This window comes from Syzygium oleosum, unplaced genomic scaffold (assembly GCF_021117445.2).
Source record: "Syzygium oleosum isolate NSW1041296 unplaced genomic scaffold, Sole_v2.1 Sole_v2.01, whole genome shotgun sequence".
NCBI lineage: Eukaryota > Viridiplantae > Streptophyta > Magnoliopsida > Myrtales > Myrtaceae > Syzygium > Syzygium oleosum.
In genome coordinates, this window is record NW_026607485.1 from 10,327,786 (window position 1) to 10,354,568 (window position 26,783).

General features: G+C 40.6%; 5 protein-coding genes across 8 annotated transcripts in view; 2 read left to right on the forward strand and 3 right to left on the reverse strand.

The window, feature by feature from the left end:
- Positions 1–26,783, reverse strand: part of LOC115677682 (actin-related protein 9) — a 57,094-nt gene that overhangs the window by 6,883 nt on the left and 23,428 nt on the right. The window contains exons 1-8 of one of the 4 annotated variants that reach the window (XM_056313155.1): positions 4,786–4,913; positions 4,613–4,685; positions 4,399–4,508; positions 4,192–4,251; positions 4,015–4,083; positions 3,192–3,291; positions 1,883–2,082; positions 1,482–1,602 (exon numbers count right to left, since the gene is read on the reverse strand). In XM_056313155.1, coding sequence (XP_056169130.1) covers positions 1,482–1,602; positions 1,883–2,082; positions 3,192–3,291; positions 4,015–4,083; positions 4,192–4,251; positions 4,399–4,508; positions 4,613–4,685; positions 4,786–4,788 — 736 coding nt within the window. In that variant the 5' untranslated portion in view covers positions 4,789–4,913. Of the gene's footprint in view, positions 1–1,481; positions 1,603–1,882; positions 2,083–3,191; positions 3,292–4,014; positions 4,084–4,191; positions 4,260–4,398; positions 4,543–4,612; positions 4,686–4,785; positions 4,914–26,783 lie in introns of those variants that run through there. The other 3 variants (XM_056313158.1, XM_056313164.1, XM_056313160.1) reach the window with 3 other exon arrangements.
- Positions 7,524–8,421, forward strand: LOC130139218 (1-aminocyclopropane-1-carboxylate oxidase homolog 1-like). The gene is made up of 3 exons (XM_056315722.1): positions 7,524–7,775; positions 7,891–8,046; positions 8,386–8,421. Exons 1-3 carry the CDS (start codon positions 7,524–7,526, stop codon positions 8,419–8,421), a joined length of 444 nt encoding a protein of 147 aa, XP_056171697.1.
- Positions 8,559–11,344, reverse strand: LOC130139230 (putative disease resistance protein RGA3). The gene is made up of 5 exons (XM_056315766.1): positions 11,147–11,344; positions 10,672–10,961; positions 10,328–10,413; positions 9,946–10,183; positions 8,559–8,793 (listed from the first exon to the last, which is right to left on the reverse strand). The coding sequence occupies exons 1-5, from the start codon at positions 11,342–11,344 to the stop codon at positions 8,559–8,561; spliced, it is 1,047 nt and encodes a 348-aa protein (XP_056171741.1).
- Positions 10,064–12,827, reverse strand: LOC115667958 (putative disease resistance protein RGA3). The gene has a single exon (XM_056313180.1). It carries the CDS (start codon positions 12,809–12,811, stop codon positions 11,516–11,518), a length of 1,296 nt encoding a protein of 431 aa, XP_056169155.1. The 5' UTR covers positions 12,812–12,827; the 3' UTR covers positions 10,064–11,515.
- On the forward strand, positions 18,296–19,729 carry LOC130139257 (uncharacterized). Its single transcript, XM_056315820.1, has 2 exons — positions 18,296–18,729; positions 18,814–19,729. Exons 1-2 carry the CDS (start codon positions 18,296–18,298, stop codon positions 19,727–19,729), a joined length of 1,350 nt encoding a protein of 449 aa, XP_056171795.1.

Sequence of the window (26,783 nt, forward strand, 5' to 3'; positions counted from 1 at the left end):
GGTGCTTTCTTTATAAATATGCCCTAGAGATGGTTAAATTACTACTAGGCCACTCCCCAAGGGCATGACATTTCTGGAACACTACTTTAGCACTGTTGGTGCTTTCTTGGATGAGTTTTCTATAGTAAGAACAAGGTTGTTAGGATCGGAATCCTACTTATTAACAATGAAGGTGTCTAAGGGATTGAATCGTAACATCAGGCTGTGGATCGTAAGATCCTAAAAATTACACCAACAATACAAATATTTTGAATAGTCGTCTGAATTTAATAATTATGAACATCGTGTGATGATAAAACTCCAAATGATGTGAGTTTACAGTTTATATACTTCATGCACAAGAAAAATCTATATTTCTCTTACATAGATATTAGGATATACATATTTCAAGGTTGAAGTATGTCAAGATTGGATTGGTGTAATCAGTAGGATCGCATCGATCCTATGACTTTTTAGCCTAGGATCAGGACCATGTAAAGATCCTAGCTAATTAAGGTCCTACTTAAGATTTGAATCATTTCTTACGTTTCAAATAAGATCATACAGTCCGGATCGGATCCTAACAGCCATGGTCAAGAATGAGCTCTGGGCATGGATAAGAATGCATATTAACAAAAGCAAGGAGAAGAAGAGATTGAAGGATTCCATTCAATTTTCCCAGCAGTATTATTGCTGATTTAGAGAGAGAACATCAGTAGTTTATAGGAGAAGCAAATGAGGCGTTTACTTCAAAACTTATTCATTGATTTTTGAAGAGGTCTTTTATTGAGAATCATTTTAACAGGGGTGGCAACCCTCCGTAACTCTTATACAATTAGTCTATCTTATGCTTTCTCACAGAAATGCTATGTTGCAATATGAATCCGACACACCACCATTTGAAGAATCATAGAGTGCTTGAAAAAAAGGTGGGAAGCAGTTGATATAAGATCAAACATACAACTCAACCTTATAACCAAAGTTCTATGTCAAAGACACCTAAATTGCGCCTAGGATAAACTCCTGAAGCAAAAAGGACCAAAATAATTTACTACTGATCCATGCTTTAGAGATTAAGAAAAGGAACCAATTGCTCAACAAGATGCAAAAATATCCGCAAAAAAGCATTAATCCCATCAAATTTAAGTTTCCTATTGTCAACCTAAAGATTATTACATTAATTGAAGATCTTAAAGGTCCTTTTCTGGAGTAATCTTTAGCTACAGAAATGGTATACTACTTCTCAATCATAGAGTAAAAAAAAAGAAATCGATTTCTAAAGATAAAAAAAAAGTAAAATCAGCAAATGAACTGCAGGAAAAAATAAAGAAGCATGGGAAGAAACTCCACTATCATTTCTCTATTTATACTCAACCAACTATAGGTTCATGCATCCACTTACAACACAGAGAATCATATGAAATGCATAAGCGGAAAAACTAATAGTAAACTCTTAGTGAATATAAACACATGAACATAACGAAAGCAATGCAAATAAGTACCACGATTGTCAAATGTCTCTGGCACCACAAGAATAGCAGAATACATATTCCTTTCAGATTGGGGTATATGCAATTTCTCCGCCAATATCCAGTCCCAGATAGTATGCAAATCCTCATATACCTGCGAAGAAAGATTATTGGGATGAGCAACATCTTACAATATCATTCCTTTTCTACTTCACCAATCCATACTACTATTGTATTATGTACAAATGCTTGCAATACTTTATATTACAGGTGTTTTGCCGCATGCTTAGAGCTGACTCTTGATGAGGCTATAGATACCAATGTATCTAACGAAGCAACGTACTTAATTTACACCTTCTAGGAGTGAAAGAGTGGAACTAAGTAATAATCAGACAGCAACTTCTTTCAATGCATAATATTTAGGGGTATCTCACCTGCTGCATAGGATAATCTTGTGAAATGTTAAAATGACCTCTTCGGATAGGACGGCGCAAGCAGTAAGGCTCTGTGGGTGATATTTTCAGAGCTTCCTCGCCACAAATGAAACTTCTGTATTTATGTTCACCTACGTCCATATCCATTCCTTCATGTTGGTCCAACGAAGTACTAGGCAAGTCTTTATCCTTTGACATATCTGCAAAGCAAAGGTGCAAGTCATACACAAAAGCACATACTAAAGACTTGCTGCAGATTCAATATCAGCATAAAAAATAATCATACTGCATTACGCAACTCATGTATAAAAAAGTAACCTTGATAATGCATATAGCTCGGAAATCAGAAATGCAAGGGACACATAGTTGGAGGGAAAAAAAAGAATGCTTCCACTTTTCACTCTGTAGATCATTTAGCAACATCGACTATTTATAAAACGCCAAGACCTTTGCTCCAGCTGAGAGCCAACTCCACATATCCTCGAATAAACAAGACAATAATGAAAACAACCCATTACCCTATCAACTCCATACATCCTTAAACAAACCAAGGCACCAATACAACCAACATAGCAATTTTAGTAGACTGACTACAGGCTAGGAGCATTGAAGCTGGATACTTCTGCTAAAAAACATAAGCAGCTACAGCCACTTCTGTACGGGAGGCAGAACTATAAAGTATGCTCATAGGAGAAATAATCATAACAAGCATTTGTGTGTAAAAGCAGCTTCAGACATGTTTGAAGGTTGACGGTCAGAAGTTTCAAACATTGACAGAGTGCACCATCCTGCTAGCCATCTACATTTTGGATGACAGCTTCCATTTCATTGCATGTTAATGATCTACGCTACTTAACATCCCTAATACTCCAATTTAGAGACAAAACAATCATATGGAATTTTTAGTTTATAGCTACTGTATAATTTCTCTACTTAGTTCCAAAATGAACATAGAGAAGATCACCGTTTCATGGTAGAGTGCCGTTATCCTAGGCATCTAGTATATTGGAAACATGCTCCGGTGCAGACAAAAGCTAAGAATCTTATATTGTAATGACCATATAATCCACTGAAGCCTATACTACTTCAAATCTTAGAAAAGGGAAGGAATATCTTGCCAATTTCTTTGCATAGACGACCCGTACATGATCTGACAGAGCGGTTTTAAGTTCTGAGTCTATGACATATCAATTAGCAGAAGCAGATAACAACGAAAAAAGAGAAAAGTAAAAGGTATGAGCCAAAGTGAAGACAACAAACTCAGAAGAATCATCAGCCCACGAATTGAGAGTAATAGTTATATATAGACCTGTTACCGGAGTCGAACTTTGCTTCTCATACACATCCGTCCAAGCAAAGACTGAATCTTTCCTAACATTCTGTGGATTATAACCATCAACACGTCCCATCTGTGAAACAAGTATGTCAGTTTTTCTTTCACTGCGAAAACAAATTGACAAGGAAATGGTTTGCCCGACAAAATCATGGACGAACTCCAATATCAAATATCATGATGCATTAGAAACTGACGACTGCAAAACAAAGGCCATTCATATACCCGACCTCACATAGATACATAGACATCCAAGCGCTTTGGGCGGACTTCTATTCTTTTTTGGGCTGCGCTGGATGGGATTATTTATAAATTATGTTTTTGGGGCGCAGGAATTGACCTGACAGTACTTAAATTCGAGAATATACTAAATCCAAGGGTGCAGTGACTCTGCAGTCTCCTCTAGGATAACGATGCAGTATAGATTTACATAGAACAAGTGAAGAGAAAATACTTGAGTTATCAATAAAAAGACATCAAAATCATTCAAGTCCTTTACTAACCATCAAAGAAACAAAACTTCCTCAGACGACAGAATGAACACACTTCATTATCTTAAATACCGTATGATGAAAACAAAGAACAAGTCAAGAGAATCGCCTTAAAATACCGAAACTTCAAGTGGCCAACTCAAATGACAGAATAAAAAGATAATTGGAAGATGAAAACAGTGAAGTTCACACAAGTGGCCTCTTCTAAGTCTACCATATCATTTTAAAGATAAAGTAGAAGCGAGAAAGCAGCTCAATTCGGGTGATGAAGAACCAAGGTCAACAACTTTTTTGGAAAACTTGCAAACCTTGCGCTGGAAAGAGCTGCTGTTCGCGACCTCCTCATCCAAGAAGGGAATCTTCAACAACGATGCTATCTGAGATACACCAGCCCGCATGTTAATAATGAGAAAAATGAAAAATTTCAAGGCATTTGCATGTTGTCACAACTAAAGACAAACGGCACAGCAGGAAGTCAAACTCACAATATCATAAGCCTTCTCTCGCTCCATGTGTTGCGCCGTCGTAACTTGAGAATTGAGCATCTAAAAAACTCCAAAACAACAACAACAAAGCAGCATAAGGAAAACCCAACGAATTCAGAAACCATCAAACCCCACAATGCCAAAACCAAAACACCCACGGAAAAACCCAACAAAAAAAAAAAAGGGAAGTCAGGAACATCGTGGGACCTGATCTTGCAAGTTTGGCTTGGGGACCTGGGAGGTGTACCGGGCGATGCAATGAGGGAGGGTGAAAGGCGCGTCCTGCTGGGCGAGGCCCACCCTGATGTTCGCAGAGCCTACAAAAAGCCAAGGAAACGAGGCGCGTTCAAGCTGCTTACAGTACACAACGCATCGAGGTATTGAATTCAATACGAGAGAGAGAGAGGGAGTGGGGGAGTACCGGGGTTGATGACGACGAGATTGGAGCCTCTCTCCGAGATGAGCTGCGAAGGAATCGCCGTCTTCAAGTAGTCCTGCCCAAAAAACAAAAAAAGGGAATTGCGAGAGAGAGATTCAGTGAAGAAGCTCCACGACTCAAGCACAGTCATTGGAAGAGAGAGAGGGGATGATCACCATGGCCGAAGCGAAGCGAAGCGAGGTCGAAGAGCTTCTTGTCCGAGCGAAAGAGAAGTGGCAACTGAGACAGAAGCTGCCTGCCCCCGCGACAGTCTTCTCTCGAATTTGCTAACGAAACGAGGCTCAAGCGTAAGAGAAACAAAAGATTTATTCGGGTCGGGTCGGAGGTCACCATCCAATTTCGTGATTTCACTTTCGGGCTTTCACCTTATTTCGCCGAAAACAAATAGTCACTTGTATAACTCGAAATAAATAATTAGTCATCGAAAAATATCTTCATTATTGATAATAATTTATGATTAAATATTTTCGTGAATGATGTAAATAATTTTTTATTCATTAATCTTTGTAAGTGACATAAGTGATCATTTTTAAGAATATATTTTTTGAACTATATATTTTTCGCGAAATAAACACATTCTTAATATTTTTTTCTCTAAGAAGATCATAACACAAAGAATTGGAATCCTTTACTAGACTAATTTTTCATGGGTATGTGTAAATCACATGCGTCGACATGTACCGGTTAAAGTTTTGTCCACGCATAGGGATGGCTCGTGCAACATTGGCATCGGATGTGATTTCAACTCTCAATTTACTGGTAACAAAATGAGATATTTCACCATCGATTTTGGGGGTGTTATGCTTATGCATACTATACCACTAGTTGAGCTCTCGTGCTTCCTCTAAGTAGCTTCAAATATGTTGGTGTACATGTTTCTTATGATTTGAGAGGTTTTTTGTAAACTACATAAAATAGAAATATTGCAACATTTTGAGATTATTTTAATTTAATTTTGCGGTTGGATTTTACGAAGATTTTGTATTTGTTTAGATGTCATAATTTTAACACTAATCGGATAATTTTGTTTTCAGTACTTTTCTCAAGGGTGACTTATGTGTTGGAAAATAGGAATGCATGTTACATGATCTTTTCTAATTTTGGATTTCCGCGTTTTACATTGTTTATAATTTCAAACAGTCATCGTATTATCAGCCATTAATTCACGTGCTCTTCCAATATCGAGCGTGCATCAATCGCGTTTCTGCATATAAGTGAAAAAAGAACTATGGAGTAAGGAAGGGAAAAAACCACCAAAAACTCCAAACTTTCTCACTTGTGACACATTTATCCCGAACTTTTTTTTGTGACACCAAAAACCTCAAACTTTATTATTTGTGATACATTTACCCCGATATACATTGTCCATGGGCATTTTCGTCTTTTTAGCTTTTTCTTTTTCTTTTTACTTTTTTTTTTCTTTCCGCGAGGGGGCCCTCGCCGGCGTCGGCGAGGCTCGCCCTCACCCGGGCGAGGCGAGGGCGAGCCCCGCCCGACGCCGGCGAGGCTCGCTCGACGCCGCGAGGCTCGCCCTCGCCCGGGCAAGCCTTGCCGGCGTCGGGCGAGCCTCGCCCTCCCTTGCCCAGCCAGGCGAGGCTCGCCCCGACGCCGGCGAGGCTCGCCCGACGCCGGCGAGGCTTGCCCAGCGAGGGTGAGCCTCGCCGAGCATCGGGCGAGCCTCGCCCTCCTCGCCGGCGTCGGGCGAGCCTCGCCCTCCTCGCCCAGCCGGGCGAGGCTCGCCGACGCGCCGCGCGGGTGAGCCTCGCCGGCGTCGGGTGGGGCTCGCCCTCGCCGGAAAGAAAAAAAAAATAAAAAAAAAGAAAAAGCTAAAAAGACGAAAATGCCCATGGACAATGTATATCGGGGTAAATGTGTCACAAATAACAAAGTTTGGGGTTTTTGGTGTTACAAAAAAAAGTTCGGGGTAAATGTGTCACAAGTGGGAAAGTTTGGGGTTTTTGGTGGTTTTTTCCCAGTAAGGAATGAATGAAATAAATTCGGATTTTCTCTTATCAAGAAATTAATCTGTTACTTATGGTTTTCAATAAATATATTTAAGTAACTAATTGATCTCTTTTTATATTACATCATGCTTCATTATTTAATGCAATGATTCTATAGTTAAGCAAACATATACGAGCTCTTTATAGGGATGAGCACGGTCTGGGTGGGCGGTTTCCATCATGGAATCGAGAACCGCCTACTAAGGACTGATTTTGAAAAATTGAAACTGCCCATTGATTCAATGGATCCACCCAGGAACCGGACCGCCGGTCCGGTTCGGTTCCCGAGTGGGTCCATGGAACTGGTCTCATCAAGCTTCACACAAATGGAGGTGATCGAAAGCGAGAGAGGGAGGCGATGAACGATCGGAGGCGCGGCCGTGAGTCGATAGGTGTTGAGTTTGAGAGTTGAGATCATGAGTGAGATATAGAGACACGATTCAGACAAGATGAGAGTGAGACGTGACAATACTCAGTTGATGAGCATTGAGCTTTAGATTAGGGATTTTAGGATTATCATTTTTCTTAATTTTTTTTTTCTTTTTTTTGTTGAAAATTTTCCTTAAAAATTATATATATATTACTGGTCCGGTCCGGTCCGGTCTGGGTAGGCGGGTGGGCAGTTCCACGCCTAGAATCAGAAACCGAACCGATACTTACCGGTTCCACTAAATTGGAACAGGGAACCGGACTAGTCCCCATGGAAACCGCCGGTTCCGGGCCCGGTCCGGTTCGATTTCGGGTGGTCCGAGCGGTTTCCGGTTCCTTTGCACACCCTAGCTCTTTACACGTCCTATAGTTCGGTCAATCATGTTTGTCCATATAAAAATGAGAATCCCGTCGTTGAAGTCTAATCTATCCAATTATCGGGCAAAAATGCCTGTTGGAAAATGCCTGTGGCCACTTCCATAGACGATGAACATGACCGAGCGAGCAAATTGAGAGCGTTCGACGAGACAAAAGCTGGAGTCAAAGGCCTTGTGGACGCTGGGATCACCCAAGTCCCCTGCATATTCGTCGTCCGGCCGCCCGACAATACTTTTACAGTAGCTCTAGTTCAGTTTTCTGATGCATCGCAACATCTCTGGCACAAAAATGCTGGTGGAGTACTCAAAGCATGCGATGAGACTGGGCTCTCGTCTGTTTGAGCTCTTATCAGAAGCCCTAGGACTCCACCCAAGTCACCTGAGGGAGATGGAGTGTGGAAAGGGACGCGCGATCATGTGCCACTACTAACCGCTCTGCCCATTGCCCGAGTTGACCCTGGGTGTGACAGAGCATTCAGACAATGACTTCCTCACAATTCTCCTGCAAGATCAAATTGGACGACTTCAAGTGCTTCATGAGAACCAGTGGATCGACGTTCCTCCAATCCCTGGAGCACTAGTGATCGACATTGGAGATCTTTTGCAGGTAAGTAGCTTTGGCCAGACATCATTGTTCATCTCTGAACTTTTCTGAAACCGTGTTTTGATTGGTCGACACACTGCGATCCTCTTATCGCCTTTATTACTGTATTTTCTCATATGCTAAGTTAGTTGAAGAGCTCTTGAGAATTCAGGAATTAAATTACCATGGCATCTTCCCTATAGCAATAACATCATGTCTTCACAATCTACGCTTTTCTTTGATAAGACTAATCCGCGTTTACCATTCACAAATGGTTTGTGCATCAAGTATCCTAACAGAGTTATTTGACTCATCCAAACTTGATTCTAACTTTGTTAAATCATGCTAGCCTCGTATTGACAGGTTCAAAATTGTCTGAATGAGACAGATGTACGTTGAAAACAATGCTTTTTAACATGAGGGGTCAATGTCGGTTCTAGATATTTTGCAGATATAGTATTTATCAACATTAAGATTGCAATCACAGTAGTACATAGAAATAATGTTCCTTCATTTCTAACTTGAGAACTGACGGATCAAGAACGGTTCACTAATTGTTGCATTCGTAGCTCATAACAAACGACCACTTGAAGAGCGTCGAGCACCGAGTATGGCAAACAAAAGAGGCCCAAGAGTGTCGGTGGCATGCTTCTTTGGCGACACTCCTTGGCCACCTTCAAGGCTGTATGGACCGATCGAGGAATTAACATCAGCAGACAACCCACCAATCTAAAAGGAGACTCTGCTTCCAAACTACACTGCCCATTACATCTTAAACAAAAGCAGAACGAAAAAGAGAACACAACTCTCAAAAACAAAGATCATTTTCTAAGCAAAAGCAGAACCAATAAGAGAACACAAAATAGAGGGAGAGGAAGATTAACACATACCCCTTTAAAATCGAAAGAAAGATGCTAACTCTAGATGAAACTGCGTTGGATACTCGTATGACAGTTAAATCACTAATCTACCGCGAGAAAAAAATTGCGCTTTCAAGAACATTTATGTTTGGTTCAGCTTTGGATTTCGACTTCGTACATTGGCGGCAGGATAAAAAGTGGAATTCTTGCCAGCCTTCAACTTGCTCAACAGAATCAACTGCAAGGCAAAAATTTATGTACACTTCCTGGATTTTCTATGATACAACAGGTTTCCATTATGATGCGACATATTTGAAACCCAATTGATGTAATCGAGTCAGCATCGCATTAAGACGACGCAATGATTGATCCAAGAGCTAAGACGACATCGAACCGACTTGTCATATATCCATGGTCAACTCTGTCCTGACAGATTTCTTTGCCATAAACTGCAAAGCTTGTGTACTAGCCGCCCGTTCCTCCAAAGAATCAGCCATTATTAAACAGCATTGTCATTTTTTCTAAGCAAGTGGTAGTAGCTCATGAGCTAATGACGTTCTCCTTCCATTTTTAAGGACCGCATAGTTCTAAAGTCAAACGGAACCTCGCAATGGACGTCATTGTTGTCTTCTCTTCTCTCAATCAATCAGCTACAAAGAAGCTGCTCATCATATCATGCAATGCAATGTCTCCATAACACTCAATTCAGAATCCAAATGTCTGCATCACATTCAATTCATAATCCAAACACATCCCCAACAAATATACATTCACAGTGAAAATGATATTGCAGTAAAGAGAAAGAGAGAGAGAGAAAAGAACTGTTCCTACCGTCGATTTGGCCTTCGACTCCGGTGAGCAGAGCCACGACAGAGCAAGCGACGACTCGAAAGCCGGAGTCAAATAATAAAGAAGGTAAATAGTTGAAAGGAACACTCGATATATATAGGTGATAAGTCTTTTCTCGTGTCTCTACTAAGCTCGTGGTTACAATTAATCCCCCCAAAAGATGACCCGAACGTGCGCAATCTTTGGCCAATCTTCACCGCCATCTGTTAGGCACCTCTCTTTCAGAGCCCGACAATGAAAGATTCTCAATTCCTTCAACTGTGTGAGGTTGCGCATCTGCCATGGCAAACGCTCTAATTTCGGACAGTGATATAATATAAGCTTTTCGAGCAAAGACAAATTTCCAATCCATTCCGGCAAACTCTCCATAATCTCACAGTAAGAAATCTCGAGAGATTGCAGAGTTGTGAGATGTTGAATCCACTCGGGTAATTCCACAAAATCCCAAAAACCTGCGATTTTAAGAACACGAAGTTTCGTAAGGAATCGCCATTGGGTGCCATGCTCGTCTTCTTGGCACGATAAATCGAGTCCTCCACAACAAAAAATGTTGAGTTCCTGGAGCGAGGAAAGGTGCTGCATGCCACGAGAGAGACTCTTTAGGTTGCAAAAGTGGAGGCCCATGGACTCGAGATTACTGGCTAATCGGAGTAGAGTCTCGAGCATCGAGGGCTCCATATCCCTACCATAAAGAACTAGATGCTTTAGTTTAGAGAAAGGGATGAATGTGGATCCCACTGTTGCTTCTTATGGGCAATTTGGATTGACCATCAATTGTTGTTCCAACATTTTCGTGCTATCTGTGAACAAGTATTCCACCTGGGGGAATGGTGGCAGGAAATTCAAGTGGGGACAGTCCCATATCTCCACGGACCGAAGTTTTGGGAAGGATGAACGTGAATTGTCTAATCGATGCTTTTGATATGCTCTTATTACTTGCCTTCTTCCCCACCATCCTTTCAAGTTGCTGCATGAGTGGAGGCACAATTTCTCAAGAGATGGGAAGAAGGGGCGTGTAGTATTGGATTGTTCCGGGTCACTTGTCTGTTGAAGGAACTCCAACGCATCCAAGTCTTTGAGAATCAACGTCCTTAGGGAAGGGAGTTCACTCAGGGGTGGTAGGTGGCTCAGTGAGTCACACCCATCAATTGAGAGGTGCCTAAGGTTGACCAATTTCCTCAAATCTCTTGGAAATGTTTTAAGGTTCCCACATCTAATGAGTTTGAGGATCTGCAAGTTCACCAAATCCGTAATTGAATCCGGCAAACTTTGGATAGATTGGTTTGCAGAAATATAAAGAAACTTAACTGCTTCAACTTTCCAAAGAAGGAAGGAAGGAGAGGAATATCTATATTGTCCAAACCCAACGCTCGACAACGTCTACACGCAGAGAAAACTTTGGGAGAGTTGAGTACAGAGTATTCACCTCCTAAATAGAGAAACGTCCGCAATTTGGATGTTTTGAGCAGGGACACCATTTTCTCTTCAGAGAAAATCTCCAAAATAAACAACGCATGTCGAATTCCTCTATCATTATCTCCTCCTTTAAAATTAACAATCTTGCATTCACCTCCAGCAACTTTTTGGGCAAGATCATGCATGAGATCATGCATCTTGAAAGTTAGAACCTCGCCATCATCGAGTTTGATTACAGCATCGAGGAATGACCTACATAGTAGTTCTGACAAGTAATTGTCGGCAACCTCTTCAAGGTTATCCTCCCGTTGCGTGACTCAATAAAGCCTTGTGCCACCCAAAGATGTATCATCATCTCTTTCTCATAGTTATGATCTTTTGGAAACAATGAGCAATATGCAAAACAATGTTTCAAGCATGACGGGAGATGATCGTAACTCAACTTGCATAATTCCATTATCAACCACATCAATTTCTGGTATTTCTGGAAGTTCCTTCACTCTGTAACGGTTCCACTGATCTTCCGTTTTGCCGTACAAAAGGCTTCCTATAGTTCTAATGGCAAGGGGAACCCCGACGCATTTTCTAACTATATCTCTTCCCATCTCCTCCAATCTCTGGTCTACCGATGCTTGCCTATCTCCAAACGCCACTTCCCTAAATGGATCCCAGGACTCGCTTGTACTTAGGCCTTGTAGATTATAGATAGCTGACTTTTCATCTGTGACCTTGGCAACAGTGTGGCTGCGAGTGGTTAAAAGTATCTTGCTTCCCCGTTCACCACCCTTTAGCCAATCTCCAAGCTCCAACCATTTGAGCCGAACTTCATTCCACATGTCATCCAAAACAAGCAGATATTTCTTCTTGCCTAGAGTCTCATGAAGAAGTCTCTGCAATTGGTCTAAGGATTTATTCTCATGATCTTGACAGTTTGCTGATTTAAGAATTTCTTTGATAATCAAATTCACATCAAAGACATTAGATACACACACCCACATCTTAAGATCGAAATGTTTTTCTACCTCCCCATCGTTGCACACTAGTCGTGCAAGTGAGGTTTTTCCAAGACCTCCTTTACCAACGATGGCAACAAATGACACACTCTTGCTAGAGGAGGAATCAAACAAAAGTTGTTTGATCTTTTCTTTGTCCTTTTTCCTACCGATTATTTGTTCGTCGGGTGCCGAAATTTCAGGTTTCCTTCCTCTCGCGATGGCCATTGTTTCCTCACTCTGATGCTCCTCTAAACGGAACTCCCTATCTTTTTTAATCCGATCCAGTCTCTTCCTAAGTTCCTGAATCTCCTTAGCCACTGTGAGGCGGTGTGCAAGCTGATTCGATTTAGAGAAGAAAACGCGTACTGCTTTCGACATCTTGTTGCCGGGAGTGACCTTCAGCCTCAGATCTTTGGTTGTGACATCGTCGACCAAGTCCTGTACGTCGTACAGCACGTCCTTGAGCCTCCCGAGCCAGAGCTTGACCTGGTGGTTGCGCCATCGCTGCTTCTCGGCATCCAAAAGCACAGCTCGGATGGTCTCGACGGTGCCCTCGAGACTGTCGAGCTCATCTCTCGTACCACATGCAAGTTTGATCTCCGAATTGGTGATGGAACCAGCGAGTTTCAGTATGTCGGTGGCGAGGTTGAAGAGCACTGCTTCCGCCATTTCCAAAAAGAGAAAGCAAGGGGTTGACGAGTGTTTGAGAGGAGGTTGCGGAGCTGATGCATTTGTGGTGAGACTATATGGTTTGGCGGTGAACTTCATGCACGATTATATAGCAAGGCCCAACGGCATCTGCATGTGGGAATGGAATTGAGCAATAAGAAGATAAGCTTGTGCAATTGTTTGGTGGTGTGAATGACGCGTGGGGTCAACAAAAAGGGGACTAGAGAGAGAGAGGAAAGACCAAAAGCCTATGGGTAAAAAAAGCAGGAGGTTGCCCTGTATTGTTTAGAGAAAATTTTCTCGTGTTTTGTTTTCAATTTCATTTGAACATGAAAATAGTATTGAAAAAGCCTTTTGGTCACGTACGTTTTGAGAGCAGTTTCCAAACGAAAACCCAAATGCGCTCAAATAACTTTATTGGAAATGGTTAAGCAATTGATTGAATTATCCTCATAATAACTTTATTGAGAATTGGATAACATAAATGAGCCTTGGGAAAAATATGTAAGTATATTCATAATCGTGTTTGCATAAATGAGCTTTATCCCACAAAATAATGAAAACTTGTAATAACTTTCTTGTGTAGAAAGGAAAATTCTTATCCAAATAATAAAAGAAATAAGAGAATACTATTTCACTAGATCACCTTACCAAAATTGACAAGGGTCAACATGCCATGTTTTTAAAACCATCCTTTTATCTTCTGTACTAGAATATTAACTAAAGCGTTGCTGCATAACCAAGAAGAATTAACAATTAAAACTTTCTCAATCTTTTAGTTTCTCTAAAAATTTGATATTGCACCTTGTTTAGTCTTTTTTTTGATAAATATTTTATCATATGTAGCACTCTCTATATATATTAATTTGATACGAAGACCTTTCCGAAGTAATGTTTAAATGGTTTTATATATGTATATCAAGATATTTGAGGATCCTTATTTCAATCAATGAGAAAATAACTCCATAATTGCCGTCATATGTAAGAATACGTGTAAAATTTAGAGTTGGGAGACTTATGAAAATAATTAATTCCGGGGTCATCCATATTTTGTGACAATAAAGCCAAAGACATAATTTAGTGAATGATATCACATCTAAATGTTCTGATGACTCGATTAGTAAAAAAAGATAATTAATAAATTATGTTTCTCTTTTGCACATAGGGAATTCATGAACATGTAGTCATATTTTCACGCAATCTGTTATTATGTTTATGGGGAATTAAAGAAGCCAGCTATGATTTCTGTTCATCAGAAATTGATGGAGCAAAACAAATCTCTCAGATGCTTTTTAATGCAAGTTTTGATTCCAAAATGAACGAAATAAAAGTTTGAGAACTCAAATGCGTAAATGGTACAAGTACTCCTATTTTCACTATTTGCTAATTGTAAATTTCAAACTACGTAACCACGCAACGTGATTAGATTAACCACACAAGCTGTGTAATCGATGTCCGATCATAGTCGATAAAAATATATGTATTGGTACCTCGCCATACCAAGTGTATACACCAAGAATTTCCCAACCAACTAACAGTAGAGAGCATTTTGTCGGCAGTCTCTTGTGGTGTTCTGCTGATCAACTATACAATCGCTTAAACGATTTTGGGAACTGCTTTTTTTGGGAAACAGTACCAAACGCTCTTTTTCACGTACTATTTTCACGAAAATGAAAGCGGAAAAGGGGGGGGGGGGGGGGAATTCTCTCTGAACAAACGGGGCAACCTGCTTTGCTTTTGCCTCATAGTCAAGCCACGAGATAGACTACTAGCTAGGGGAAGCCGTATCGATTTCGGGCATGTCAAAGCTCGGAATTTGTCCATTGGTGACTCTTCCAAAAGTCATCCGCGACATTAGACTTTGCCCACTCGTGGTTTGTACACCATTCGTGCCAGCCACAAATTGAGTTTACGTGGACAGCTGCGTGTCTGTACGTGGAAATTCTTCAAAACCGTGTCTGTTTGTATGCCCTCGGTTTCTCCGTCTTCTTCTCTCGACTGTCATTGTGCATGCCATTAACAGGATACTGCTGTGGAGGTTGATTGAAGTGAACTCCAAACGACTTTGGGACTGCCGTGGAGGTCTTTCACGAAACCCCAACATTGGCAAGGACCAAATGCTGTCTTTCTTTCATCCCACCTAACGTTTGCACCTGCTTTATCTTCTTATTTGGTCAATTCCATTCCCACCTGCCATAGTTTAATTTCCTCCCATAAACATAACAACAAATGAGGCTTAAGGTTTCGACTCTCGTGCATATGGAACCGCTGTAGGCCGTTACTCCTGTTTTTCTCTTGTTATGTTGATCATGATTTCCTCCCTTAATTTGACTAATGTTTCCTCTTTTTTCGCAGACAATGTAATGTTGATGCAGCACCACGTGACCACCACATCAGAAAAAGATTGAAAAACAACATGAGAGAGAGAGAGAGAGAGAGAGAGAGAGAGAGAGAGAGAGAGAGAGAGAGAGAGAGAGAGAGAGAGGCGCCAAGAGAGAGAGAGAGAGAGAGAGAGAGAGAGAGAGAGAGAGAGAGAGAGAGAGAGAGAGAGAGAGAGAGAGAGAGAGAGAGAGAGAGAGAGAGAGAGAGAGAGAGAGAGGCGCCAACACACTTTTGTTCATTTTCTCTTGAGATCAAATTCTGCCCAGTGGGAATGGAACTGAGTTACAAGAAGATAAGAATTGTGCAAATGTTAGACAAAATTCATCTTCTCGCAGAAAAAAAGTGAGAGAATGTTATGCTACGATGCTTACCTTACCGCTCCACCTTTCCATGACACAGAAGTAGGGTGTGTTCTAGATTTGCAAAACCTGTTGTAGACGCATGGAGTTCATATCCTGTGTTAAACAAAAGACTACAACTCATTTTGCTCAATCTAGAAGTGCACAAAATTTCAGTTCTACTAATGGAATTCTCTATCTCACGTGCACTGTTCGTAAGTCATAGCTTAAGAATACTGCACATCTAATTAACCTGTATGACAGAACCCTTCAAAGCATGAGATGGATGGTGGCCAGCTCAAGTCATGTGATAGAAATGAGACGCCAGAAAAAACCAAGGCTCAACCTTTGAATGAGACATGTTTTTAAGAAATTTGGCAACTACAACTTAGAAGCATAGATAGAATGACGTCCTTTATGCCATTCAAGAAAAAAAAAACATCCACAAAATCGACCCATTTAACATTTGAACATTATGCTGAATATGCTGCTTATCATGTGGTTGCCAATACGATGAAATTGAAGCTGCATGACCAGATAATCTCCGCCGTATCAATTGCTTCATTTGAAGGAAAGAGCATACTGACCTCGACCGTATCAATTGCTTCATTTGAAGGAATTGCATGCAATACTTTGTAACAAGAGAATCAACTAGCGATGAGAAACAATTTTAGGCTATGGAACTTCTATAGAAATGTACCTAGGGAAAAAGAATAGCAAATTACTGGACAATAACGCCATAATCCATAGGCACTCAGACACATCACTATTGACCCAAGGTTCGGATTTTTTTTTTAAATTCTCCAAAGAAAATTCCTTCTATTTAAATGGAAGATTACAGAAAACAAAGGAGCATACATAAACCAGAAGTGCGCTTTTTCTCTGTTTTTCCTAAAATAATTTTGTAGATAGTCATTGCAAGTCCTAAAGACGATTTTTGCTTGATAAATCGAAAAAGTTCAACTATAGGGCACCGAGAGGGTGCAAACCCATTTACATAAACAGCCCAAAAGACTAAAGTCATACATAAACTAGATCGCAAAACCAAAAGGGAGCTCATGCAGGATAAACCATCAATTATATGAAAGCAATTAACATATAACAATGACATAGGCTTTCAAATATGGGTTATTACCACGAAAAATCCCAAATTGGTACATCTATGACAGATTTATCAAAAACTAATTTTTTGATTACGAAAAACCCCAAACTGGTACACCAGTGACAAATACTCTCCGTTAGTTTCCGTTAAATTTTATTGTCAAATTGCTTAGTTAAATGATACATGACAGTTGATGAATGTACCAGTTTGGGGTTTTACCCTCTGTTTGTTTCAGATGTACTAGTTTGTGATTTTTTTTTTGTATTAATTCAATTCAATGGAGGGTAAATTTATCACAAATGTATCAGTTTGGGATTTTTTGTGGTAAAAAATTAGTTTAAGGTAAATTTGTCATATGTGTACCGGTTTCGGATTTTTGGTGGTTAAAAAATTAGTTTGGAGTAAATTTGTCACAGGTGTACTAGTTTGGGGTTGTTCGTGGTATTAACTCTTCAAATATTATTCATGTTTTGGGCTCATCGTCCATGTTAATGCGTTCCTTCTTTGAACTTTTGCAAGAAAAGATGCCAATATCTTAATTTAAGGAGGTATTACTCCGGCAGATTTCTGTAAATAATAAATTCATCAATTTTCTTTCAGCATAGACAAAGCTCTTAACACCTGTTTATATAGAGTCAAACATGAAATTTTGTCACCACGCAACAATGGTTAAAAGGCCACAATTCTGCAAATGTTTAAAGCATAAGCCAAACTAACCTTTCTTCTACAGCAGGAATGAGACCCTCAGTCAAAGCCACTCCACCAATCTAAATCACAAAACTGAGTCATTATTCCCAAGTCAATATATGGCAATTCAAAGAACATCTCAGGGTGTGCACGACACTCACCAGTTGTATACTACAGAACAGTTTTCTCTTGAGATCGATACGCCTCGTCAAAGTAATATAAAAACTATGATCCATAACACATGACACTCCCTGCAAACAGAATGGAAGAAATTGTGAAGGACCTACGGTTGAAAGAATACTACTAGTGATTGCTTCAGCAAGGCCAACCTTCTCTTTCTTCTTACGTTTTGTTTGAAATATCGGATAGCTGTCCCACATTGGCAATCCGATGTTAAACCCAGGATAGAGGCTATCCGCCATGTCCGGTCGTCTGGGATAATCAAAATGCCAAGTTTCTTCTAGCATGTCTGATAATCATTGAACCTTGCAAAACAATCACCATGCTAGAGAAGTTTTATCAAGATTAAACTTGATCTGAAAAGTTCTCAGACGTAACAATTTCGCTCACCAAGAATGAGGTGGTGGAGGATATACATCTGGAGCCAAAAGTGTTGGATAAAACAAACCCATAAGAGGTACCTAAATAGAAAATGTAAGCTTCCAAGGGATTATACTCTTGGTTGTCCGAACCTCGTTAACGATTGAGTGTCCCTTTTCTCTTCTTTTATTTCTATTCTATACATGATTTTCATTAAAACATGGTATCAGAGCAAAACATGATCCTAAGGTTGGCTTCAGTGTCAATGCTTTCGCTTGTCTATTGGTGGTTCCTATAGCACGTGTTGTGTTCTGCTATTTGTGGATCTATTTTTTGCGGTGGTTTCTTTGGTTTGCACAGAGGACGATCTGTTATTAGACTCGATTGGTACTAAATAAGTTTGCTGAACTTTGTGCTCTTTTTTTGTCTAGTACTATGGCTGATAACAACAAATCTGTTTTTGAGATGTCCAATAAACTTACAACCATTATGTTAAATGGGCGTAGTTATCTGCCTTGGTCTAGAGTTGTCTCTATAGCTCTTGGGGGTAGATCGAAATTGGGTTACGTGAATGGTCTTATCAGAGCACCTGCATCTACAGATGCAAAATCCGCTGAATGGCAAGCAAATGATAATAGGGTTTTGTCTTGGTTGTGTAATTCAATGGAATACCAAATCTATGAGATATTTGCTTATTCAGAGATAGCCAAGTCCCTATGGGATTCTTTACAGGATATGTATGGCAATATTGATAATGCATCCCGTGTCTTTGAGTTACAACAGGATCTTGCTCATACTGAGCAATCACCTAATCAAACATTTATCGAACATCTTGGTAATTTGAAAAAGAAGTGGGATGAATTGCGACAGTATCAACCACTAGCTTAGACTGTTGAGATATATGCCCAACATGAAGAGCATGACAAAATTTTTCAACTTTTGGCCAATCTTAGGCCTGAATATGAAGACCTTAAGAGGCAAATTCTCATGAGTTCTACTCTTCCCAATTTTGCCACTGTTTGTGCTATTGTTCAAAGGGAGGAAACTCGTTGTCGTGTGATGACTTCTAATTCCAAGAAAGGGGCAGATTTGATTGAGAGTTCTGCCCATGCTGCTAAAACCAATGGTGGTCACTATGGTTCTGATGGGGGTCGATTTGGTTCTGGTAAAGGCAAAGGTCGTAATAAGAAGTTTCATTGTGATTACTGTGATAGGGATGGTCATTCTAAGGATCATTGTTGGGAACTGTACCCTCACCTTAGGCCTTATAAGGATAAAAGGGCTCAAACTCAAGGCTCAACATCTGACTTTCAAGCCTCTTTGAGTAAACTTGCTCTTCAACTTTACCATCTTATCCAATTCGGTGGCATAAAATCTTCCATTTCGGATTCTAGCAATCTGGCTCAATCTAGTAATTCCCAAGCTCTTATGGCTTTGTCTTCCAAAAGTTCTTTTATTGTTGATTCAGGCGCTACTAATCATATGTGCAACACCTATTATGGAATATCCGATTTTCGTGTTCATTCTGAGGGTTCTCATGGTCCCATTACTGTGGCTAATGGAACTCAGGATCCGGTTGAAGGACAAGGCACCATTAATTTATTTTCTGCTGCTTGTGACGTGTTATTTGTGCCATCTTTATCTTCAAATCTGTTATCTGTTAGTAAACTCACTAATGAATTGGACTGCAATGTTGTTTTTTCCCAACAAAAGGCAGTGGTTCAGGACAAACTCACAGGGAGGACGATTGGTGAAGGCCGATTACAGCAAGGTCTCTATGTGGTTGATTTTCCGAGTGAGGCTTTGGTCACAAGGACGGATAAGGAGGCTACTTCACAACTCTCGCATTTACGCATGGGACACCCCTAAGATAATGTGTTGCATAATTTGAATGCCGATTTTTCTCTTGATTCGAGTCATTGTGAAACTTGTCGTTCTTTGAAGCAACATAAACTCCCTTTTACCTCTAGCACACCTGTTTCACAAGAACTCTTTGAATTAGTACACTCTGATGTGTGGGGTAATGCTCCTGTGATCTCTCGTGATGGTTTTAAATATTATGTTACTTTTATTGATGATAAGTCCCGTACCACTTGGATTTATTTGTTGGCCTCTAAGAGTGAAGTGTTGAAAGTGTTTCAAGAATTTTGTTGTAGGATTCACACTCAATATGGTCGGCGCATCAAGATTCTCCGAACTGATAATAAGACAGAATATACAAACCATCATTTTGAGTCATTTCTTAAGTCTTTGGGAATTATTCATCAAACCTCTTGTGTTGGCACCCCTCAACAAAATGGGGTAACCGAACGGAAAAATCGTCACCTACTTGAAGTGACAAGAGCTCTATTATTTCATGGTAACTTTCCCAAGACATGTTGGTCAGATGCGGTGTTCACTAGTTGTTACTTGATTAATTGTCCTTCTAGTAAGATCTTATGCTACAAGTCTCCAATGGAGGTCCTTATTGGGCGACCTGTGAATATTTCACATCTTCGAATATTTGGAAGTGTTTGTTTTGTTCACTCTCTCGAGGGAAAACTTGATCCTCGTGCTCGCAAGTGTGTTTTTATTGGTTACTCCTGTGTCAAGAAGGGGTATAAATGTTGTGATCCATCTACTAAGAAGGTTTTCATCTCCCATGATGTTGTCTAAGATGAGACTCATATGTTTTTTTTTCTAATAGGGATTACCTTCAGGGGGAGAATAGTGGTACTGACTTAGACTATAGTGGGTTCGATGTTGAAGTTGCACCCTTGCCGATTGTAATTGATCACATCAATGATAACAGCGATCCTACTCTTGCTCCATAGCAAGTGGATGAAATTGTTGATATAGAAGAGCCTACACCTGCGTCTGCCGCTCTTGCTCCTATTCGTAAGATCACTCGGATTTCACAACCATCTACCAGACTTTGTGACTTCACCACTTATCATTCTGCACGATTTCCTATACGCAATTATATTTGCTATGATAAAGTTTCGCCTGCCTTCCTTGCTTTTTTATCAGTTGTTGATGCTCAGAAAGAACCTGCTACCTTTTTCGAAGCTAGAAGTTCTCAAGTGTGGCGAGATGCTATGAAAGAAGAGCTAGAAGCACTCTATAAAAATCGCACTTGGGATATTGTTACCTTACCTGAAGGAAAGAATTCTGTAGGTTGCAGGTGGGTATATAAAATTAAATACAAGAGTGATGGTTCCATTGAGCATCACAAGGAAAGACTCGTTGCTAAGGGCTACACTCAAATATAGGCAAAAGTACATTAGAAGTGCCATAACTTGTGTACGGCGATCACTTTGGTGCCATAACTTTTTTTCGGATCACTTTGGTGCCAAGTCGGAGGAAAATCGATCACTTTAGTGACTCCGGCCAAAAAGCTGACCTGGCATTTATATTAAAAAAAAAATGGTCTGACTCGTACACGGTGGAAATTACGTGGCTTTTTTTAGAATTTTTTAATTTAAAAAAAAAAAAAAAGTTGCAGCAGCGGCGAGGGAGCCCTCGCCGCTGCTGCCGCCAACCCACCATCGCCGGTAAGGGCCGACGGTGGTGGGCGCAGTGGTCGGCGAGGGTTGCCAGGCCCTGGCCGAGGCCCGACGACCCTCGCGGAGCCCAGGGAGGGCCGGATCCGGCGACTCTCGCCGAGCCCAGCGAGGGCCGGATCCGGCGACTCTCGCCGAGCCCAGCGAGGGCCGGATCGCGAGGCGAGACCTCGCCGTCGCGACCCGTGCGACGGCGAGGTCCGGCCTTGCCTTTGCTGGGCGAGGCGAGACCTCGCCGTCGCCCGGGTCGCGATGGCGAGGTCTCGCCTGCGAGATCCGGCCCTTGCCGACCACTTGCGCCCACCACCGCCGGCCCTTCCCGGCGTGGTGGTGGGTTAGGCAGCAGCGGCGAGGGCTCCTCGCCGCCGCTCGCAGGTTTTTTTTTTTAAATATAATATAATTTTTTTTAAAAGTACACGTCAGCGGGCTAAACGGCGTCGTTTTTGGTTTTTAATGCTGACTGGACCTCTCCGGCGAGCCGTGTCAGCGCCACATCGGATTTCCGGTGAGCCACGTCAGCATTGGCACTAAAGTGATCGATTTTCAAAAAGTTGGCACCAAAGTGATCCGAAAAAAAGTTATGGCACCAAAGTGATTGCCGTACACAAGTTATGACACTTCTAGTGTACTTTTGCCCTCAAATATATGGTGAAGACTACAAAGAAACGTTTGCTCCCGTAGCAAAAATAAACATGGTGAGAGTATTAATGTCTACAATAGTAAATTGTGATTGGCCACTCTTTCAAATGGATGTTAGAAACGCGTATTTACAAGGTGAACTGGAAGAAGAAGTTTATATGAACATTCCTCCTGGACATCCTTTAGAAAATTAACCAAATGGAGTTTGCAAGCTTCATAAAGCCATCTACGGCCTCAAATAGTCTCTACGTGCTTGGTATGGAAAATTAAGTTCCGCTCTTTAAAGTGTGGGTTTCAAAAACTGTGATTCGGATTCCTCCTTGTTTGTGAAGCGAAGTGCCAAAGGAATGGTGGTTGTCCTTGTCTACGTGGATGATATAGTTATTACTGGTGATAATCTTCATGAAATCGAGGCTCTCAAGCGGCACTTGAATGTGAAGTTTGACGTCAAGGATTTGGGACCCTTGTCTTGGTATAGAGGTGGCTTATTCTAGTAAAGGATTATTCATCTCTCAAAGGAAATATGCTCTTGACTTGTTAAAAGAGACTGGGAAACTTAGAGCTGCTCCTGCAGAGTCTCCCATGGAGTATAAAAGTAAGTTTGTAGACGACGTCACCCCATTACTTGATAGTGGTCAGTTTCAAAGGTTGGTTGGAAGGCTAATTTACTTAACCATTACTCGTCCAGATATTGCTTACGCGGTCAGTTATGTAAGCCAATTCATGCATGCTCCTACCGAAGGACATATGGCGCTTGTGGATCGCATACTTCGGTACCTAAAGTCTAGTCTAGGTCGGGGTATTTTGATGAAGAAACATGGTCATACTAGTATCGTAGGGTACACTAATGCGGATTAGGCTGGGAGTCCTACGGACATAAAATCAACTACAGGCTTTTGCACCTTTGTAGGCGGCAACTTAGTGACTTGGGAAAGTAAAAAACAGATTGTTGTGGCAAGATCCAGTGCAGAGGCTGAATACAGAGCCATGGCTTCAACTGCAAGTGAAATGGTTTGGCTTCGATTGCTTGTGCAAGAATTGGGGTTTGGAACCCCTATGTCTCCTATGAAGTTATTTTGTGATAATCAAGCCACAATCCATATTGCTTCAAATCCAGTTTTACATGAACGAACAAAACATATAGAAGTCGATTGTCACTTTGTTCGTGAGAAGGTTCAAGACAAGACAATTGAAACTCCTTATGTCCGTAGTGATGAACAACTTGCAGATGTATTCACTAAGGCTCTCTCTAAAGGTGTTTTCCAGAATATGATATCCAAGATGACCTCTGAGGACATCTTTGCTCTAGCTTGGAGGGGGAGTGTTGGAACGATAAGGATGCAAGATCATCATAATCCCAATATAGTAGGAGATCATGATGGGTTGTGCGATAGCTGTAGTTATTAAATTAATCACTGTAACCCATTGTATTGCTCTCTATTAAAGGATAATGAATCCTCCCCCAAAAAAATAAGATGAATTGGGGATTTACCACCGTGAATGTAAGTTTCCAAGGGATTATACTCTTGATTGTTCGAACCACGTTAACGATTGAATGTCCCTTTTCTCTTCTTTTATTTCTATTCTATACATAGAAAAGAACCATTGGTACATCTCTAGAAAGCTAAACAGCTAGGAAGCATCTAGGAAGCAAAGTCATATAGAGATGATAATTCATTTTGGGAAACATGCATTGAGAGCATTAAGGCTCGTCCTATGAGATGCAGCTGGCATCCCGGCCTCATATTAGCAGAAAGCCTCGTCCCATGAGAGTACTAGGGTTGATGACGACGAGATTGGAGCCTCTATCCAAGATGAGCTGCGAAGGAATCGCCGTCTTCAAATAATCCTGCCAAAAAAAAAAAAACGGAATTACCAGAGAGATTTAGTGAAGAAGAGAAAAGAAGAAAGAGAGTGGATGATCGCGATCACCGTGGCGAAGCGAAGTGAGGTGGACGAGCTTTCTCGTACGAGCGTCTCTCGCTCTCGCTTAGAGAATTGGCAACTGAAACAGAAGCAGATGCTCCCAGCGACGCCGTTTTCCTTTTAATTGCTGCCGAACGAGGCTTCAGCACAAGGGAAACCAAAGACTATTTGGGTCAGTCCAGCCCAACCCAGAGAGGCAGAGAGAAGCCTCCGTCTTGATCCAATTTTTTATTTCACTCTTGAGCTCCGATTGTTTAGCCAAAAATGAATGATTTGAAAAAATATTTTCTAAAAAATGATCGCTTGTATCTCTTAAAATAATTAGTCAACGAAAGATATTTTCCTTATTGACAACGATTTATAATTAAACATTTTCTAGATGATGAATTTTTTTTTATTCATTAATTTTTGTAAGTGACACAAGCGATCGCTTTTTAGAATATATTTTTCAAATCATTCATTTTTCGTGAAACAAACGTAACCTTGATATTTTTTTATCTTTAAGAAGATCACAACACAAGGAATTGAAATCCTTTATCGGACTATTCTTCATGGGTATGCGTGAATCACACATGTCGACGCACATCGATTAAGGTTCTGTCTATGCACAGGGATGGCATGCGCAACTTGGGCGATGAATGTGATCTACACTGAATTTACCAGCAACAAAATTATATACTTCACCATTAATTTTGGGGGTGTTATGCATACTATACTAATGGCCAAACTCTTGTGCTTTGCGCGGGTTTATATATAGTTTTGTTTATAATTTAGTTAGAATTTTGAAAAAAGTACATAAGTTTAACAAACTATATATTTATGATATTGACATAGATGAAAATAAAATGAAAATTTATAAGTAATGCATCTCTAAGTAGCTTCAACTATGTTAGTGTACATATATTCTTATGTGAACTACATAAATAGAAGCATTGCAACATTGCAATTATTTTAATTTAATTTTGAGGATGGATTTTACGAAGATTTTGTATTTGTTTTGATGTCATCATATCCAATATAGGGCTGCTCTACGCTAATTTTAATACTAATTGGATTATTTTGTATCTAATACTTTTCTCAATGGTAACTTATGTCTGGAAATATGGGAATGCATGTTACATGATCTTTCTTAATTTTGGATTTTCAGTTTTTGCATTGTTTATAATATTAAATAGTCACTGTATTATTAGTTACTGATTCATGAGCTCTTCCGATATTGCGTGCATCAATCACGTTTCTGCATATAAGTGAAAACACAACTCTTGAGTAAGGAATGAATGAAATAAATTCGGATTTTCTCTTATCAGGAAATTAATTTATTGCTTATGCTTTTCAATAAATATATTTAAATAACTAATTGATCTCTTTTTATATTTCATCATGCTTCATTATATTAAGTAGAATGTTTCAATGGTGAAAGCAAACATTTATGAGCTCTTGACGACAAATACTGTCATAGTCGAGGAAAGAGGTACTCCGAGTGTTTGTTTGATATCTTCTTGGGCCAACTTTCACTATAATGAAAAGGTTGTATTATCTTCGCTGAGTTCTCGACAACCATCATGTCCCTCGTGTTTAGCTTCTTCTCTAGATCAACAATGACGAATATCCAGTATCACCACTATATAACCATGGAAAGCTACCTTCATCGAGACCTAACTTGCTCAAACACGGTCATTCCTTGTAACAGAAAACACAATAGTCGCTACCACTAGTCATGGCCACGGGCCGGTTTCAGCCTGGAACCGGACCGGAACCGGCCCGTTGACCAGGCTCGCGGTTTGGAACCGGAACCGGCCCGTGCCCTACGGGCCCGGTTCCGATTCCAGAAACTTTTGAACCGGCCCGGAACCGCTGGTTCCGGGCCCGATTCAAAAAAAAAAAAAAAGAAGCTGCAGTGCTGCTGCTGCGGCCCGTTGCCAGGGTAGCCCCTGGCAACGGGCAAAATTTAAACCCCCCCGCAGCAGGGCCTGCACGCTGCAGAGCCCCGCCGCAAGCAAATTTTAAAAAAAAAAACCCCGCAGCAGGGCCTGCACGTCTGCAGGCACTGTTGCGGGCAGTGGGCTTGCGCCGTGCGGCCCGTTGCCAGGGTAGCCTTTAGGCTACGCTGGCAACGGCCAAGGCCAACGCCCAAACGGGCAAAAATTTATAAAAAAAAAGAAAAGAAAACCGTTGCAAAATTGCAACGGTTATCTTTTCTTTTTTTTTAATCCTAAATTTTCTTCTCATTTTTTTCTTATAAATTCTCTCAAATTCTCTCAATACTCACAATTCTCTCAAATTCTCTTCTCTCAAGTCTCAAATTTTCTCAATACTCGAAATTCTCTCAAATTCTCTTAAATTCTCTCAATTTTCTCAATCCACGCAATTCTTTATTAATTCTCCCAATTAATCCGCTCAATTCTCTCAATTCATTCAAAAAATGGCAAGTGGAAGTCGAGTGCCAACTGGCAAAGGTAAGAATATCATGACGGAATCCCATCATTCTTTTGATCCTCGTGAATATGCATATTTTCAAGATGATGAAATCAACATTTTTCCCGATGTGGAGCGCGTCCTGACGCAAGAAAGTTTTCATCCTCCTGCCGAAATATCTACAACAAAGGAAGCGGAACGGGAATTTATATCTGACATTTGGAATCACTTCACGACAATGGAAAGGTTTGATATTGGTCAAAAAAGGTATGATATAATTTGTAAATATTGTGGGAAAATATATAAATATACAGGTGGACAAGGATATGGAACATTTAAACGTCATCTTAGGAGCAAACATCCAACCGAAACGGGAATCGATATCGAGCAACAACAAATTT